Below are 16,042 nucleotides of genomic sequence, written 5' to 3'. Positions count from 1 at the left end.
GTCGTACCCTTTAGGTCATCTGTGTCTACGTTGATGAATATACTAAAACAAGGGAGTGCATCAGGTGTGGGAAAAGTAGTTTATATTGATCAATGCAATGTGTTTATTAACAGGGAATGGCTTTACTACTAGTTCAGGTAGAGCAGGAAGAATGCATATTTTGCATTAGTGGTCAATGGAAGTGAAGTTTACTATTTTGAGTATGGGAAAAAAGTCTGAAGATTTTCATGTCTTAGAAGTAGCTGTGGACAGAGAGAAGTTTAAAAAATTGTAGTTGGTTGTGGAAATTAATGTACCACGCATGTGTGTGAATTTTGGTTACAGTCCAGCTGAGCCTGGGTAACCAGTGTGAGATCAGGAGCAGGGAAGCAGGACATTATTATAAAAAGTGCTTTTACAAATTGACTGTAATGTAGTCTGGGATTTTGCATTGTTGTCTTATATACCTGGAATAATATATATATATATATATATATATATATATATATATATATATATATATATATATATATATACATATATATACATATATATACATATATATATATATATATATTTTACGAGTTAAGTAAGTTGTTTCCATAACTGTTCTGGACTGACATTTTTAATGAATTCTGCTTTGTATTTGGTTATGAGTGCTGCCTTGTTAATTTTTTTCAGAGGTATATGTATGCATTTTTTGTGCAATAGTACATCCAGGTTTCATGATACTAATTTGCTTTGTAACTGCAACACATTCTTCAAATCTTTTCAGCTTTCCCTTTTTACACATATTTGAACCAAAGAATAGAAGGTGATTTGATCCTTTTGTTCTATAAGAAGAAATGCTTCTCTTGTAGTAAAAGAAAGGTATTAAATAGATGTTGAATGTCTTTGTTGGCTTGGTCATTGTCTGGGGATTAGTAAATACAGACTAATAAAATAGTAGGTATACATTCATGTTTTTGTGGAGGGAATGGAAAGCAGTTACTTTGATCGTGTGAGAATGTCTGGAGATGAAGACAGCAGAAGGGTGTGTATGCTAGCTGCTGAGTATAAGAAAGGAATTCTCTGTGTGCGTCTCTGTGTGTGTGTGTGTGTGTTTGTATATATATATATATATATATATATATATATATATATATATATATATATAAATTTTTTTTTTTTTAATTTATTTATTGACATTTGTTAACCGGGTTTGTCCAACTGGGCTTGTGGCCCATTTTCATTGGAGACCCGAGGAGAAAAGCTCAAGTAGTACATTTTAAAACAAGTACAATTTTAAACAATATTGATATAATAGCAGTTACAGCAAAACGATTCACATATGTTGGGTTACGTGCATAAAGTTAAAGTTGCATTAAAAAGAAGCTAAGTAACAATTTTACATTGATATAGTTCAATAGGTCAACAATAAACATATTTTGTTTGTATAAAATTATGCAAATGCATAGTAGACACATTGGAGAGAGAGGTGTAATGAGGTACTAAGTATGGTCCTTTTGAGGGTATATAAAGGGAAGGAAGACTAGGTAGGATCATGGCAAGGGCAGGTGCTGGAATTGAGAAAAGCTTTTAGTTCATTTCTAAAGTGTAAGATGTGGGAGATTGAACATAAGTCAAGGGGAAGTTTGTTCCAAGCATGGGCAAGGGAGTGTTTGTAGAGTAGTTTGCCTACTGAACTTTTGGGGTGGTAGATATCAAGGAATTGTTGGTTAGAAGTGCGGAGGGTCTGGGATGGGATGTAGATGGAAACAAAGGAAGATAGAGATGGACAGAAGGAGGGTGTATAAAGAATAGAGTGTAGCATATGAAACTGATAAGATAGCAGAAATTGGGGAAGTTCAAGCCATTGAAGAGAGTTTAAAGAAATGCAGTGGTGTGAGTTGTATGGGGAGTTAGTAATGAATCTGGCTATTTTATGGTAAGTCTGTTAGAGTTTGTTTAGAGTGGAGGTCTGGATATTGGTAAGAACTGGGGCGGCGTACAATAGGGAGGGGAGGAGGAGTGCGTGGCCCAGGGTAAGTCTAGATTCAGGGGTTAGGAATTTTTTGTTCCGATATAGCAGACCTAGTTTCTGTTTTTTTTTTTTTTTAATACATTGGAGTATGTGTAGGTTGAACTTGAGTTCGTCATTGATAATGACCCCTAGGAGTTTTTTGTGGGTGTCAGGTTGGATAGTTGTATTGTTAGAAGATGTCATAAAAAAGGTTTTGTGATGAGAAAGGGGAAGGGAAAGTAGGAGTTTGATCTTTTTGGGATTTAGGATCAATAGGTTGTGAGAAAGGCATTGTTCAGTGGATAGTAGGGTCTGTTGGGTCAGGGAGTGTAGTTCAGGAATTGTTATTTGAGATGGATATAAGTGTGGAGTCGTCAGCATACTGAATAAGGGAGGATTCTTTGCATGAGGTGTAAAGATCATTGGTGAAGATGTTAAACAAAAGGGGTCCCAAGATGGAGCCTTGAGGAACACCAGTGAAGATGGGAAGGAAAGGTGAGGAGGATGAGAGCCATTTGACAGATTGTTCCCTGCCAGATAGGTAATTATTAAACCAGGCAAGTGTGGAGGGAGATAGGTGGAGATTTGCGTGTTTGGATAGTAGTAGAGGATGAGAGACAGTATTGAAGGCTTTGGAGAGATCTAGGAAAAGACAGGGAAGTAGTTTATTGTTGTATAGGGCCTCTGCAATGATTTGAGTGAAAGAGAGGAGGGCAGTGGTGGAGCTGTGGTGAGGACGAAATCCATGTTGGGTAGGGGTAAGTAAGTGGTGTGTGAGGAGGTGATTGAGAAGCCGTGTAGGTGGATACTGAGTTGGGGGGAGTCAGTTGTGAGTTTGGACCAATCAGTGTTGACATCACCAAGGATAAGTGTCTCATATCATATGTTGTGGGAGAACCAGGATAGGATGTTTTCAAGAATGGGCAGATTGTTACCAGGAGGAAGGTAGATAGAGGCAATTGCAAGTTTTTTTGTGGGGATTCAAATGGCAGTTAAGGATGATGATTTCAGCTGGAAGGAAGTCAGGAATTGGGGAAGGGTATGGTGAGAGGTTAAGAATGTTTGAGTAGAGGATGGCCACGCCACCACCTTTTTTTACACGTCTATCAGATTGGGAGATATTATAACCTGGTGGGAGTATTTCACTATTTGAGATTTGTGGCTTGAGCCACGTTTCAGATAGGGAGAGGATGTGAGGGGGTATTGAGAGCTATCCATGAGTGCAGCTCCAGTGAATTTATTTGCTAGACTCTGAATATTCAGTGAGTAAATAGTTAAGTATTTGGATGGAGACGATTGATGTGACTGAGGTTGGTGACTGTTAGAGGAGTAAGATGGGGGCAGTGTAGAGGCAGTTTTGGGGAGAGAAGAGGGGCCAGGGTTGGGATGGATATCTCCAGAACAAAGTAGGTTTTTAGTGATGAGAGAGTGTGTAGTAGATGCTAGATGGAGTTTGTATAGTTTTGACTTAGCTTTGTAGGAAGGTTTAAAAACCTGTATTATGGATAGTTTATATAGACTTGAGGTAGAGGTAGTAAAGAGATTAGGGGAGATAGTAAAAGATGTAGTTGGATATATCTTGTATGAGTGAGAAGTTGGTGAACATAGGAGTGGGTCAGAGAGATTGGAGTGGTAAGAGGGTGGAGATGGAGAGAATAAGGAGTAGTGTAGAAGATATTAGAAAATAATACATGTTGGAATAAAGTATGGTCAGATAGAGTAGGTAGAGAGACAGTGGTATAGAGGAAGTGGTGTTGACAAGATTGACAGATTAGTAAGGTGGTTGTGGCAATAGGCGGGAAGTGGAATTGTGGCTAGTGGGCCAGGAAGGGGAGGGATAGTTGGGTATTAAGGTAATTGTAATGGGGTGTATGGGAATGGGGGTAGGGTAGGTAATTGTAATGGGGGTGAGTGGGAATGGGGGTAGGGCAGGGGAGCGAAGTGAGCCCGAACGGAGCGGGGCTAGCACCCTTGTCAAAATGAAAGTCATAGAAACAATCCGAAAAAGATAGTGAAAAACTAGCTTGAGAGACTAGGATATAAAGTTTCTAAAGATATAGTCACCAGAAATAAAATATGAGCAGAAGTAAACTTACAAAAGAACACTGGCCTCAAGCTACACAAGTAGATTTACTTGAAGCAAACCCAGTGCTGTACGGTTAAAATAAGCTACAAAAGAGAGGTGCTTTGGAGGGGGAGAGAGAGATATTACTAGCAGCTAAAAGCAGGGCAAAAAATAAAAAAAACATTGTTATGCAAGTCTGAAGACAGTAAAATAGGGAAGATGCACTAGGAAAGGCAATTATGAGTGAGGCTAGAAATGAATTCGGGGAAGGGTAAAGTACAGAACAGGAGAATGTACGCAAACAGTATGAGGATAGTGGGTAACCAAAGAGAAAGTATAAGAGCTGCTGGCATCTGCTTTTTGTGGCGACTAGCAAAAAAACCCACTAAATTCTTGTTGTGCTTATAAAGTCTAGCATTAATTAAAAGATTAGCTTATGTAATAGTTATTTACTGGGACACATACTTCAGTGGTATTATTTTAAGCTTAAAATGGTGGCTTCTGGACTGATAGAGTTGCAGGGTATCTGTTAAGGTCCTCAAACCTGTGTTGCCTGTACTGTGGCCAGGAGAAATTCGCAGGGAAAAATCCACTAGGGCTATAAAAACAGAGAAGAGGGAGATTAGTTATGAGCAAGTAATTCAGGAAAAGAGCGAGAGAGAAAAATACCATGGGTAGAGAGAAAAAAAGTAATACAGGTAGGTAGATATAAATAAATAAATATATATATATATATATATATATATATATATATATATATATATATATATATATATATACACACACACACACATAAAATTCATAATTTAAATTTCATAGATTTTAATTGCTGAGTGTGACATTACATACCTATACGGTGGATAATAAAGCACCAACTATTTTTCTACAGTGTAAGTAGAGCAAAGACAAAAATGAACAAGAACAGTCTATAACTTGGCAGCTCACAGGTTAAGAAAGGTGAGCCTGGTGTATGTTCTGAAGGAGTCTTGTAAAATTCACTTGAGGTGAAAGCACTAATTCATTATAGCATAGTCTTGGCTTTTATACATGTACAGCGTGAAGCTTGATGGCAGTCAAGATGTACACGCTTAACAGCTGCAGGGAGTTAAATATTAGGAGATTGAAAAATAGCACTAAATGACAAATATATTTTTTGACATAAATACAAAACACTCTTACTAAAGAATAAAATGAAATATAAGACACGGATATCCAGGAAGCTTTGCAAAATTTTTAATAAATCTTTTAACATTTTACACTATTTTTGGCACTGGGTTTGACAAGGGTGGACAGGATTAAAAATAAGTATATTAGAGGGTCAGCCCAGGTTGGAAGGTTTGGAGACAAAGCCAGAGAGGCAAAATTACGTTGGTTTGGACATGTGCTGAGGAGTGATGCTGAGTGCATTGGGAAAAAGATGCTAAGGATGAAGCTACCAGGTAACAGGAAGAGAGGAAAGAGGAAGACCTAAGATAAGGTTTATGGATGTGGTGAGAGAGGACATGCAGGTGGTTGGTGTGACAGAGCAAGTTGCAGAGGACAGGAAGAAATGGAAACAGATGATCCGCTGTGGCAACCTCTAATGGGAACAGCTGACAGATAATGCTATTCTTGGCACATGTTAAATGTTTTTAATACTCAACTTTAGTGAGGGCATCTTGTTTGCAGTCACTGATAGTGAATTTTTATCATACTGCATGATATAAGTTTTGACTGTTTTTTGAGCATTTAAGTGTAGAGCAGGCATTTGACAACAGTGAGATTGTGGTCTTACATAAGTTTTTGGATATGGTTCTTAAGAATAATTTTGTTTACTTTCACAAGGTTTCTGGGATAGCTGTGGATGCTGCCTGTGCACCTCTGTTAGCAAACTTGGTTTTAGTAGGGTGGGAAAAGCAGTTTGTGTTCACCTCTACTTTTTCTGAATTAGTTTATGCCCACTGCAGATTTTTGCAGAATAGAAGGTTAAGGATTTTTTTTATAGTATGTAGAATATTTAAACAGCTCTACTGACTTTTTATAGTTTACCTTTTGTTTTGATTTTAACAAAATTGACTATTTAGATGCGACTATGAGTAAGAATTTATTGGGAAAAAAACATTTACATACAGTGTTTTGGTTAAGAAGCTTTCTCCAACTCCTATATACACTTTGATAGTTGTCACCCTTACTTTTAAAAGGGCAAATGGCACAACTGTCATGGTTGATTAGTAAGGATGATATTTTTAGGAAGGAGTTGGAGACATTGATATGTTTGTTGATAGAAATTATCTGATTTACCTGTTAAGTGAGATTAAAGAAGAAATTCTTAGAAGAAAAGGCACTAAATCCCACCCAATTTGGGATGGAGGGGATATTCTGGTACAAAAAGCACTTGTTGATGAGTCTAGTGAGCAAAGTACATAAAAATGGGGCTATGCTTGCGCCATATGACAGGGATATTTTGGCTATTGTGAAAATTCTTAGAAAATCCTGGAATCTGACCTTCACTAATAAAGTGTAGTTCAGTATAAGTTCTCCACAAGTAAGTGAACAATATTAGAGTGCGTGGAAATTGGGTTAAAAAAGGCTACAGATAAACATATACAGGGAAAAATGTCTACATGAGGAATGTGTAAATATTGCAAATATGTGAATGACAGCCCTTATGTTTGTGTTGAGAGATATGATAGGGTTTATGTAATTGCAGAACCACTGGGGTTGTTTATTTAGCTACCCATATTTCCTGCCCAGCCTTTTATGTTGGTAAAACAAATAGGAAGCATAGAGATAGAATTTGAGCATTCATATTATGTGAAAACTGGAAAAGCTAGTAATGTACTGTACAGGCATCCAACAAAGTGGGGGACTTTGAAAGGTTAATTTTTTTCATTATTGACAAAGTTGGTAGGAGAGAAAGAGGTGGGAACAATGGAAACTGTTAAAATGCAGGCAAAAAATCTGGCAAATGTAGCTTAGCATGAGCAGTGAGCTAGGTTTAAATGAGTATATTTCTATCTCAAGTGTTTTAAAACAAAAGACTATGGTTGTATGAACTATTCTAAGGGTTCTTTTAAATGTATGTGTTTATTTACTGTATTTTTTCACCTTTTTACACATACATAAATATACTTTTAACATAAATATACTTTTAACATTTGCAAGTATTTTAAGGTGTAAAACAAGGCATTTTTAGAATTATCTGCTGTACTTTAAAATTGTGTTGTACATTTTTAATTAGATGTTGATTTTGATTATTGAGTTCAGCGAACAACTGTTGTGAGAACGTTGGTTCATTTCAACTGATGAAGTTCCCGTAATGCTAAGGAATGAAATCAGTAAGTTACAAGTTTGATTTAAAGATTTATTAAAAGTTTTGCATACTTTCTTGGATAGCGTTGTTTTTTTAAGATTGCAACTTGTATTGCATACAAAGTCATAAAATCAGGTGTATTTTACAAAAGTTTAACTAATTCATGCTCCAGTTTCACAATTTTATGTAGTGTGTGCTCTTTTGGTCATCTAGGGAATACATCAGAGAAAAATCATGATGCCTTGTCCAGGAAACAAGCTACTGTGCTGTTTTCTGTTGTGGATATGATGTCTTCTAGTCAGATTCATAGAGAGTGATATGTAATAGAGACAAACACTGCAGATATAAGAAACATTTGAAATCCTTTTCAGCACTGAGATGTGGTGTTCTGACTATTAAACATGGCTTTCTACTTGCGGCTGTGTGGTTGGACTCATTTGGACTTTAAAAAGTTAAGAAATAGGCTGTAGAGGTGCGTCTTTCTCTTTGTACTGTGACTTTTCCACCTTTCCACCCCCTTCCTTCCACTTCCATTCCTAATATGGCCCCCTGTTTTCCTTAAATTACTAGCCTGGCATTCCTGTTTAGCCCCACTGACTTTCTTCACTGTTTTAATTTTGTATTTTCCTTGTCAGGAGCCTTGAGTAACTGCATCTTAGATCCAATTCCCTTAGCTTATTTACTCCATCTGTTTGCTCTCAGAACACAGATCACCTTTACGCTTTCCTTACCTCAGTATAATTCATGTTGCTAAAATCCTTAGCATTATCTTTCCCCTCTCTTTTGAACCACACAGAAAATGATGTGTTTGCTGTAATGGTGCCTTCACCTGGACATAAATTACCCACCACCCACCCTCCTTGGCAGCACAAATGAGATTTTCTTCACCGCCCCAATATCTGGGGGTTCAATCCTGAACTCTAGTCACTATCTGTGGAGCTTGCATGTCTTCCCTTTGTCTGCATACATTTTCACATGGTCCTTCTCTTTTCTTCTACCTCCCAAAGACATGCTAATTTGGCTACTCCTGAGCTGTCCATATGTATTGCATATACCCTTACCCTTGTGACCTGGATCATGGCTGAAAAGGGTCCAAGATAAGATGCTTCACTTACCAGTTTGCAAGACTAACAAGTGAGTACTTTAAATTACTTAGGACCACATTTAAAATTTTCTACTTTGTGGTACGCTTTTGTAGTAGTTGTTTGAACCCCTTGTGATGGAAGCTTTCTCTCATTTACCCCTTCCCCTCTACCCTGAAGTTCAAAATCTCCTAATTCGCTTTAGTCAGATTCTGACTTCTAGGAGTGTAATCCCCCCCCCCTTTTTTTTTTCTGTCCGGCTGTCATAAGTCCTCCTCCCTTTTACATGCAAGTGGGACTGATGCAGTGTGTTAGTCCTGTAGCACTCTCATCTATCTCTGACTTAACAGCCATGGTACTCTAAAGTCTGTATCTGTTTGTTCACTTGCTGTCTTCATCGGGTGGTGGTCCTCTTCCTCACTGACTGCCCATCTAATACCTTCTTTCATGTAAATATGTATTCAAACTCAAACCCTCCCTATGTTATTCCTGCACATCCTGTAACTAAGCATGTCCGCGTCATGCCTCTTCTTTATCACTGGCCCATGTTTTTGAGTTACTATAGCTGTCCACCATCCCTTATTCCTATCTAGACTCCTTGCATTCCATAATAGTTATACTTAGTCATGTGCCAACAGAATTTGTTCCTCAGCTGTGTTATTTTCAGTTTTTTGCATCAGGCTACTGTCTGACTACTGACTACTTTCTGCTTTCTTCTGCTTCTTTGATACAACCTCCCATTTTCCATCTCAGCTTGAAAGTGCTGTCACTGAAATGCACTTTCCCCATGCAGATTTGTGTATTTCTCTCTGTTGTATTAAGATACAGCTGGTCTGTCTGCCAGTTCTTCTCTCCTACAAATAATTCTCTGTTGGCTACTGACACATTTGGTCTCTACAGTGTGTAATCCTCTTGTACCGTTGTAGCTTGGCGACTGGCACATACTGTATCTGATCAAATATAGGATAATAAATGTTATATTCAGTGTTACTATTTTGCTGTTTAGAAACAAAATCAGAGTCTTGCTTTCGGTGGTGGATGGAAGCAGTCCTTGTCCCACCGAAGGGAGTTGAATAACATAACATACCTTAACTCTTAACCTGAGACGTTGAAAATAGGTACAAAGGCCCTTGAAAATTGGGTATATACAGCCAAAGGTCTGGACATCTAGTTAGCATAAAATTTGAAGACAAATGACACACAACTTCTCACTACTAGTAGGAATGCAAGGTGCTACTCAAACACGTATTTAAAAAAGAGTGACAAAAAAATGCTGAAAAGTATGTGTTATCAAAGTATCAGAGACCATGTAAACTCTATAGACTTTATTGAACTGTATTGCAAAATTCTGCCACACAATGGCAATTATTTTTGCTTCTGAAAAGGGGAGATAGATGTAAGATGGGTGTCCTCATTCAGCTCCATATTGAAATAAAGGGTCTTGTAGAGTACTGTCAGACAGAAGATTGAAAATCAGGGAGAAAGAAAAACCTCAGACATTGCTCTTCTCTTTTAAACTTTTTTTGTGGGGGGGGGGCACAAGCACTGTTGCACCCCCCCCCCAAGAAATTTGTATCCTACTCCAAGATCACCATACCTCAGGGAAAGGGGAATATGCCAAGAAATGGCATATACAACACGTTTTTTGGCCATTCAGTCTCCATGTTTCAGGACTTGCTATAGTGAGTCCCAACATTTCAAATGGTACTTCCTCTTTCTTTATATTAGTGGTACACTAGTCTGTTGGTCATTTAGGCAGTTCTCTGTATACTAGATAGCTTCAAAATCACATGTGATGAGAAGGAATCAGAATGTTATGTGAAGGGGTAAATCTGAAAGTATGAACATAGGTACATAGATTACACCATGTGCAGGGGTAAATCATGCCTAAAAATGGGTACTTCCCACTAAAATCGGGGCAGTTGAGAGGTCTGTAACATAGACTGAGTCTCAATGCCAGTCCCTTTTTACCATGTCTAAATGGCAGTCTAAGACAAAAAGCAGTCTAAAGAGGAGCTCTGTTTGCTATTGTTTACTTGAAAGTTCTAGTGCTTGCCTTTTTTAACATGTAAGACTCCCATTGTTCTGTCTTGTTAAGTTGTGGAAAGGAGAAAGAATGAACACCAAACGCATTCTGTGTTAGCCGGGTAGTTAGTTACACAGTATGTCTTTTATCTCTATTCTCTTAACCTTCTAGAGTAGTTTCGTAAACCAAAGCAATACTGTTGTTAACTGACTAGTTAGCCAGGTTAATATTGTTGAGCAAAGATTATTACTGTTTCTTCTGCTATGTCTGAGTGGGGGTGGTAATATCTAATATCAAATCTCCTTAACAAGACAACATATCTAGAAGACTTCCCAGGCTTGGTGCATTTTATTTATGTGGATCGGACAGTTGGACAGATGATTGCACCATCTCTTAACACTGTTGGAAAATCTCCATCTGAACTGGGACAAGGACCTTTAGCCAGATTTATCAAAAATAAGGTAAATCTTTGAGTTTGTTTTTCGACTGTGTTTAATTAACTTGTTTGCAGTTGTTCTATAAAATGGAAAAGTTCTGTCTGTGCTGTGTATACCCATAAAAATAGACAGTGTCCTATACTTGTGACACAGCTGAGAAAAACTCAGTACTGCAGCAAAACCTACAGATTATTTTTCTTTAATATTTTAGTCTTGAATTCTCACTTTCATTGCCACTTAAATATACATATAGGTACATCCTTCTGTTTGAACTGTGGGTTTTGGCTGCTTAGATATTGCAGTTTGATTAAAGCCACAAATAAGATTTCATAAGTACTAATACTTATTCTGCAAAACAAAAATGAGGCCAAGACTGTAGTGAATAAGAACATAATTTTTCTCTTTCTACTTGAACATGAGTTTGTGAAATTTCATGTTGTTGAATGCCCCACTATAGCTGTGACAGTATCAGAACACCAGAATAGATACAAATTTGAATTCTGAGATAAGATTACATCATTTGGCATTGCTTTTGCTATTACATATGAGAGGCTTTGCTACTGTGTCATCCACTAGACCTTAGAAGAATGATTACTGAGATACTAGACCTTAGAAGAATGATTACTGAGATATGGAATAATCAATATTTTTGATGTTCTCCATTATGTCACTGGTATCCTAGCGGTAAATATATGGGCATATTCTGCCAAGAATTGGACGTCTGGCCAATCTACAAAGCTCTGGGCTCCTTCCTCATGCAGCATGCATTTGGAATATTCAAGCACATCAAAAATTTGAATTTTATTGCCATATATATATATATATATATATATATATACACTTGTGCAGAGCTCTTGTCATCTTAGCAGTGCAGACATCAGAGGTCTGCTTCAGCTACAGTTTTAGGCAAGTATTGTCTTGGTGAACCTTCCTTTTTCACTATAAAAGTTTCTATAAATGCTGCGTATGTCGGTCAAGAAGAGTAAATCTTTTTTGTTGCTGATTGTTTACAAGGATGCCCATACAAATTGCATTTTTTGCTTAGCAGAAGAATACCAAGTAAAGTAATTTCAGTTTTACGTGTAATTTACTCCAAACACTGAAATGAGTGGACTAAATTGATAAGTTTTTTTCTTGAGAATATGTGACTTAGAGATTTCTCTCACATGCCAATAACAACAGATTCCTCTTCAATTCTCCTCAGAAGAAAAAGAAAAGTATGCAAGAGTTTTCCAAATGTGTCTCCTCTGAGGCACTTTCACAGCTCTTGGACTGTCACCCTGGCTCTTTTGGTCTCTCCGGCATGACCTATCAGTTGTCTGACAAGTTGCAGGATTTAGGAATGTCCCAGTCAGATTATACATCAGGTTGTTCTGGTTGAGAAGGGAGAGCTAAGAATTCTTCTCTCCGTAGGTGATGATTGTGTCCATCAAGAGTTGGTAAGAGAGGCTGTTTTTAGATCAATGGTGGAGGTCCAGCCATTTGATTCTAACCCTAAGATCACAAGGTTGAAGACTCCTAAAAAGAAGACATAAAAAACAAAACATTTGCTTCCAACCCTGTCTATGCAGAAGGCTTTCAAAGAAGATTGGAATAATTTTTGCAGTCTTTCTTGCATGCTATTTTAGCTTCTCCCATTTTAGAGGAAGACATCCCTCTTTTCCTAAGAAGAAGAGGATCTTTCTGCATCAGATGTTGATGGTGTAGACTACACCACAAATTTAACCCCCCTACTTCTTGTCTTCAGATTCCTCCAGAACTGTTTATAAGGAAAGGAAAGGAGATGTCCGAATCACAGAAGCGTTATTGAGTATAGATTACCTAAAACCAGCTGCCATACCCCCTGTTATAGAAACCCTCGAAGATGCATTTTCATCTGCTTGTTTTTCCCCATATTCCCAACCCACGGCCCTGAAGAAACCTGGCAAATTTGGCCAGAGCTGTAGCTAGCTATTTTGTACTTCCCTGTGCCATCCTCTCAGCTGGTGCCCTTCTCAACTTTAAGTTGAGGAGTTTAAAAAAAAAAAAAAAAAAAAAAAAGGAAAACCGAGATCTTTCTCCTTTTAAACCATAGCAGACTACAACTTATACCACGCTGGATGAGCTGAAATTTAGTAATTCATTTTTGTACCGGTATTTAGTATTAGTGGCAGAGAAATGAATGCCAGTAATGTACTACTGACAGATCAGCATTTGCTGATCACAGCCTCTATCACCTTGCACCCATGGTAACTTCCCCTGTTCACCCCACCATAGTTACGCATGGTGCCTAACGCACACAATTTTCTTTACAAAATCTTGTAGCAGATCTTCCCGTTATTTCTGTTGATGGAGATAGATCTCAAAAAGGCCTTTTCTGCTTCTAAATCTGTACCAAAGGAGTAAGGATAGATTTCTTTTTAATTTGATTTGAAAAAAAGGTTTATACTATCCCCTCGGCCTTTATACTATCCCTCAGCCTATCATTACTACTGCTACTACCAAACCAAGCTCACTTTAAAAAACAACTAAGAGTCGTCCTTACTAATAACTGGCTCTGCTCCTGTACCAGTCATAGTTAAATGCTGTCAGCTCATCATCTGTCTCTTCAACCATCCCACATCCACCATATGTAACCTACTTACTTTTTTCAACTTCCTATCCCCCTCCACATCTGTAACAATTCTTCTGTTCTAGCTTTTATTCTCTAACTCACCTTAATACCTCGCCCCCCTCTCCTGTCTATCTCCTCCTACCCCTTCCCTCTCTTTTTTCCCACTCCTCCCCTCACTGTTTTCACTCCTGTCTGTTTAACAAGAAGTCTATTTCTGTATGTTTCTCTCCCAGTCACATCTTTCACATCTGTGGTCTGTTGCCACTCCCACCACCTTCGTACTTGCAAATATTTCCTTCACAGTTTTACATAAGTGGTTTGTATTCTTGTTTGTCTTTAACAAAACCAACTTGTTTTGCAATCAGTTAATCATTGTAATTTTATCATTTTTCTATGATAAATTTAACCTGTTGTGATTAAGATGTCTAATTTGTACTTCAAAATATTGTTGCTTAACTTCTAATTAATATGATTGTATAATTTGTATTACTAATTATTGCACTGATCTGTGGAGCTTTTCTCGCCGGGCCTGCATTGAAAACTGGTTCTTGCCCAGTTGGACTATACCTGTAAACAAAGGGATAAGTCCAGAGACTGCCCATGCTATGGAATAGACTTCCCATACATGTCAAGCAGAGCACCTTACTGGCCCTCTTCAAGAAAAATCTTGATGAGTGGATGGGAAATAGAAATTTCACCCCTTGGATCACGCCAGTGGCTCTACTCAACAGAGGCACTAGGAACTATGGTCGGATGGCATGATGCCAGGGTAATCCTATGGGCTAGGCTTGTATAGGCTGAAGGGCCATTAGCCTAGTTACACACCTATGAACCTATGAAATTTATAAAATAAATGTAGGTACTTTTTCTGAGGACATGCAGCAGGTATTAAAGGATGCTAGTAAACCTACTACTAGAAAAATCATATTGGCCAAATCGAAAATATTTTCTGTTTGGTGCCATAAAATATATCAAGGTCCATCTCAAGCAGGTGTTTCTCTGGTTCATTACTTCCTCTGTAAAGTGCTCCATTCAAAGCCTATCATGCACTTCTATGAACTCACTTCTTTCAACTATTTCTTGTTTGACTTTAAATCTCCCAGTTCTTCCTTATTTCAAACTGAAGAATTTTTGAAAAGGGTTTATATAGTAGACCACATAGAAAACAAGTGGTACCTCCTTGGAACCTTTATTCTCTGTTGGAGAAATTGACTCTTTCCCATTTTGAACCCACAGCCAGTTATTCTTTACAATGTCTCTCACAAGATATTTTGATTATTGCTCTGACTTCGACGAGCCAGGTATCTGAATTGTAGGTCCCTAATGTCTAAGCAACCTTTTCTGATTTTCTGCAAGGACATGGTGAGTCTTAGAACCAGCCCTTCCTTTGCGGCAAACGAGTTTACTTTAAATCAGACCATTCATTCTTTACTGAACCGAAAACAGAGAAGAATCCTGAATGCTTTGGGATGTTTATAAATAGATGAAATTTTACCTGGATAGGGCTAAAGATTTTTGGAAATCTAACCAATGTGTGTTTCCCTTGATGGGGAAACTGAATGAATAATCAATATTTAAACAAACCATTTCCAAATGTCTGTCTCGGGCAGTCCAGTTTTGTTACTTTCACCTTGATAAAAGCCTCCCTTACAGAAAGTCAAAGTTCACTCTTCTGGAGCTTGGTCTTCTGTACACACCTTTATTAGGCACATGCTAGATTAATTCTCTAGAGCAAGATTTGCCAAAGCCATGCTACAAGGGCTTCTGGACTCTGGTCCCTCTCCATGCACCCATTCTTCTTAAGCTATGGCAGTCAATCCCATACAGTTGTGTGCTGCAACAGTTATCTATTGAAGAACATAGTATAGCTATTTAATCTAATTTAGCTAACTTAATATAACTGCAAATGTTCAAATGGATCACTGCTGCAATATTAACATCCTCTACCCCCTTTTTTCTTTCAATCCTTCTTTTCCCAGGTGTGGCGGAGTATCATACATCATCTTTGTCCACTTGGCATGATTTGACAATCTTTACTGGCTATGACTAAATTGCTGTAGAGCTACAGGCTTCGGCCTTCCCTTTGGGCAAGAAAGCTCTGATTTTTTGGCATGCCGATATATATCTGTTATACCAGCACATACTCTCATGTTAGGGGGTGGTAAGTATGTGAGGAAGAAACCCAAAGCTGGAAGTCTGATCCTTGGAAGGATATGTCCCACAGTTTTATGGCTGGTACAACAGTGATGTATAAGAACATCTGCTATTACAGTAAGTTAGTTTACACAACTGTACTTTCCTTCTTTTCTGAAGTTTTGGAGTCTTCAAGTTGTGTGTAAGGCTAGGAGTGCCCCGGAGGTTGTCTTACTGCAAAAACGCCAATTCAGAATGTGCACTGCTATTGTTGTGCACATTTCTGCTTTGTTTTACTACACAACTGCCAGATCAATGCACCATGCAGTTTCTTGAGGTTCAGGTAGATGTATTTTTCATCTTTTCACTTACCAGAAAGCGTTTATGAAAGTATAACAAGTTTCATATACAGAATGTAAAACTGAAGTGATTG

At 38.0% G+C, this 16,042-nt stretch overlaps 1 protein-coding gene across 1 annotated transcript in view; it reads left to right on the top strand.

The window, feature by feature from the left end:
• Window positions 1-16,042, top strand: part of HPS1 (HPS1 biogenesis of lysosomal organelles complex 3 subunit 1) — a 946,304-nt gene that overhangs the window by 824,955 nt on the left and 105,307 nt on the right. The window contains exon 19 of the mRNA XM_044056829.1: window positions 10,763-10,907. Within this exon, the coding sequence (XP_043912764.1) occupies window positions 10,763-10,907 (145 nt within the window). The remainder of the gene's footprint in view (window positions 1-10,762; window positions 10,908-16,042) is intronic.

The sequence above is a fragment of the Protopterus annectens genome, chromosome 14.part0 (assembly GCF_019279795.1).
Source record: "Protopterus annectens isolate FY-2018-M chromosome 14.part0, PAN1.0, whole genome shotgun sequence".
NCBI classification, from domain to species: domain Eukaryota; kingdom Metazoa; phylum Chordata; order Ceratodontiformes; family Protopteridae; genus Protopterus; species Protopterus annectens.
The sequence above is the reverse complement of the archived record's forward strand: the minus strand, read 5'-3'. Positions and strand labels throughout refer to the sequence as shown.